The 2,488-nt window shown below is 55.9% G+C and overlaps 2 protein-coding genes across 2 annotated transcripts in view; one reads left to right on the top strand and one right to left on the bottom strand.

Annotated features, from left to right (window-relative positions):
• The window catches only part of VOLCADRAFT_108226 (uncharacterized protein), a 16,002-nt gene extending 14,201 nt beyond the window's left edge, over positions 1–1,801 (bottom strand). Inside the window, exons 1-4 of the mRNA XM_002958575.1 lie at positions 1,161–1,801; positions 647–1,043; positions 229–482; positions 3–22 (exon numbers count right to left, since the gene is read on the bottom strand). Coding sequence (XP_002958621.1) covers positions 3–22; positions 229–482; positions 647–1,043; positions 1,161–1,619 — 1,130 coding nt within the window. The 5' untranslated portion in view covers positions 1,620–1,801. The remainder of the gene's footprint in view (positions 1–2; positions 23–228; positions 483–646; positions 1,044–1,160) is intronic.
• Positions 1,802–2,115: 314 nt separating this feature from the next.
• VOLCADRAFT_108225 (uncharacterized protein) overlaps positions 2,116–2,488 on the top strand; it is a gene marked incomplete at its 5' end in the record, with an annotated part of 3,224 nt that continues 2,851 nt past the window's right edge. Inside the window, 2 exons of the mRNA XM_002958595.1 lie at positions 2,116–2,139; positions 2,273–2,444. Of these exons, the coding sequence (XP_002958641.1) occupies positions 2,116–2,139; positions 2,273–2,444 (196 nt within the window). The remainder of the gene's footprint in view (positions 2,140–2,272; positions 2,445–2,488) is intronic.

The raw sequence follows: 2,488 nt of genomic DNA, 5'->3' as shown, positions 1-2,488 counted from the left end.
ACTCCGTCAACACGCCGAGTACCTGTGGCGGCCACAGCAGGTGTATCAGAAACATGAGGCTGAAACACCCAGTCGCTAGGGAAAGGGAGCACTCCCATCCCACCACCCACTCATCCAGATGCACGAGCGCTACCCCGGCTGAGCACCCGGGACCTAGATGATAGCTAGACTGTCGGATGGCATCGATTGCCTCGCGGTTTCTCCCTTTGCGCGCAGACCCAAACCCACTCCTTTGATGTTGGCATCGTCATGTGCAGGCCCAACCCGGAAGTACGCCTGACTGGCGCGACTCCTCTGGATGGTTCGAAGATGTGGGCCGTTGAAGTTGGCGGCCACGAATTTGACCACGATAGGGCCACCCATCTGCAGCAACAGGAGGTAGAAGGCCCGCTCGATATGGTCCAGCTGGCGGCCCCGGCGACTGTCGCCCCTCACCGCGCCCCGCATGAGAGAAGCAAACACAGACCCATGCTCCAGTCTGCCTGAAGTTGCACAGATGACCAAGGTTAACACGTGCCGTACAAGTCGCCATCTGGGTCACCATTTCAATATCCCTGCATAGGAAACGGAACAACAATGTCCCGGCGCAAAGTACCCATCTGGGTCACCGTGTCCCTCCCGGCCTGGAGTCGAAACGAACCCTCACCCGACCGAAACGCCTCCTCCAGCTCATCCACGAGTGCCGGTCGTGTCCGCTCTGCATTGGCTGCCACTGATCTACGTGCCGTGTCGAGATCCTGGAGAAGAACTTGTGCATGTTGTAGCGCCGCCTGGAGGCGCAACAACAGTTCAGCCCGGCCGAGGGTTGACAGCAGCGATGTCGGAAGCAGTGCCGGCAGGCCCTGCTCCAACAAGAGGATGCGCTGCTGCGCGCGCTGTGCTTTGCGTAGCAGTTTGTGTTTCTTGTCCACGCCCAGTTCCCGGCATGCAGCACAAGGTCCTCCGCCCGGCTGCACGACGACAGCACACAAGGTAGAGCGGATACAGTCCGACTCGCCATAGTAGGCGGGTGGCGCAGTGTCGAGGAAACCTTCAAGTTTGTCCTGAGGTGGAAGGGGCAGGGGACAACGATGCGATTGGGTCCAACAATATCAACGAGTGTCCTGACGTGGTCAACAAAAGTGACCACGTACATGTGACCTTAACACTGGGAAGCCTACCTCTTCAAGCTCAGGAAGCCAATCCACGATGTCCCGGTCGTGTGCAGTGGCACACTCGACGTCCGAACGTTGCATGACGCCCTGTAGGTCAGATCCATAGAGCGCAGCAAGCTCTGGGCCCCGGAGCCCAGGGCATAGGACCGACTCCGCAATGGAAGCCTTCCGCGTTAAAGACCGGGTCGTGAAAGGCTGGTTCGTCACAAGCGCTGACGCGGGCACACGGAGAGGTTTCGCCATGAGGCCAGCTTTGTCTAGTGCAGCATTGAAGACTGCCTCCGGGCTCCCTTCGGCTGTGGAACTGGTTATCCATCGAGTCCGACAACAGCCGAGAGCACACGATACACGTGCTACAGGCGGAATATGTACCAATATTGATAGGTGCGAGCAGCAGCATGTTGTCAAAGGGTGATGCCGTCTGCAAGCTAAGCAAGGCACGGGCCTGTCGATGGTGAGGGCCATTGGCTCACACGTACGAGTCGGCACAAACAGCCTTAAAAGCCAAACGGTGTAGTATCTTAGGTGTCATAGTTCGCGATGATTATTGTACGCTTGCGATTGGTAAGTGCTACGCAGTCTACTTGAATTCCTTAAGGGAGGGATCAAACATGGTCTTAGTATGGTTCACATAAAAACCACATGGTCGTATGAATGGATTGAATGTGGCAACAGCAATCTAGGAATATTGTTACTGTCTGCTTTTCGCAAAGGCCGCCTTAGTTTGGTATCGGGGTGCCGTACGTTTAATTTACAAGGAGCTGCATGCAAGGAACTGCTTTGCGGGTTCTCCTCTGATAGACTCTCTACGTACCCCAACTGAAACGGGTTACATAACTTTTGTTTGTCTAATGAAACTGACTCTCGTGTTCTGAGGATGTCTGACCCTTCCGGACTTTCCGAACCGTCCTTGGACACCGGCGACGACGAGGGTGTCACGTCACATTCACGAGGAAAAGCTATGGTTTCATCCTGGTCAGAGCAGGTAGGTTGGCGCGACTGACAGCACTTGTGAGCCACTGGCTCACAATGACAAAATGGCTACCGAGGAATGGAAGTGTTTACCTTGCTTCGAGTTGAGGAAGTAACCTTAACGTATGTCCTTTCTGTACCCGTAGGTAGAATCGCTCGTGGAGCAGCAGTTCGATTGGCCGCTGGCTGTGCATCTATGCCGGCCGCGGAGCGGTGGAGGCATGGAACTGGAGCCTTCGGGGAGGGACAAGGCTTTCATAGATTCTCTCATGGAGCATGGGCTTCAGTCCGCAGCGGACATCGCTCGGAGTGTCGGAAGTAGGTTGTTGCGCAGGGTCGCGGTTGTCGTGTCCAGTTGTTCC

Source organism: Volvox carteri (assembly GCF_000143455.1).
Source record: "Volvox carteri f. nagariensis unplaced genomic scaffold VOLCAscaffold_99, whole genome shotgun sequence".
In the NCBI taxonomy this organism is placed as follows: domain Eukaryota; kingdom Viridiplantae; phylum Chlorophyta; class Chlorophyceae; order Chlamydomonadales; family Volvocaceae; genus Volvox; species Volvox carteri.
This window is presented reverse-complemented; position numbering and strand designations above follow the sequence as displayed.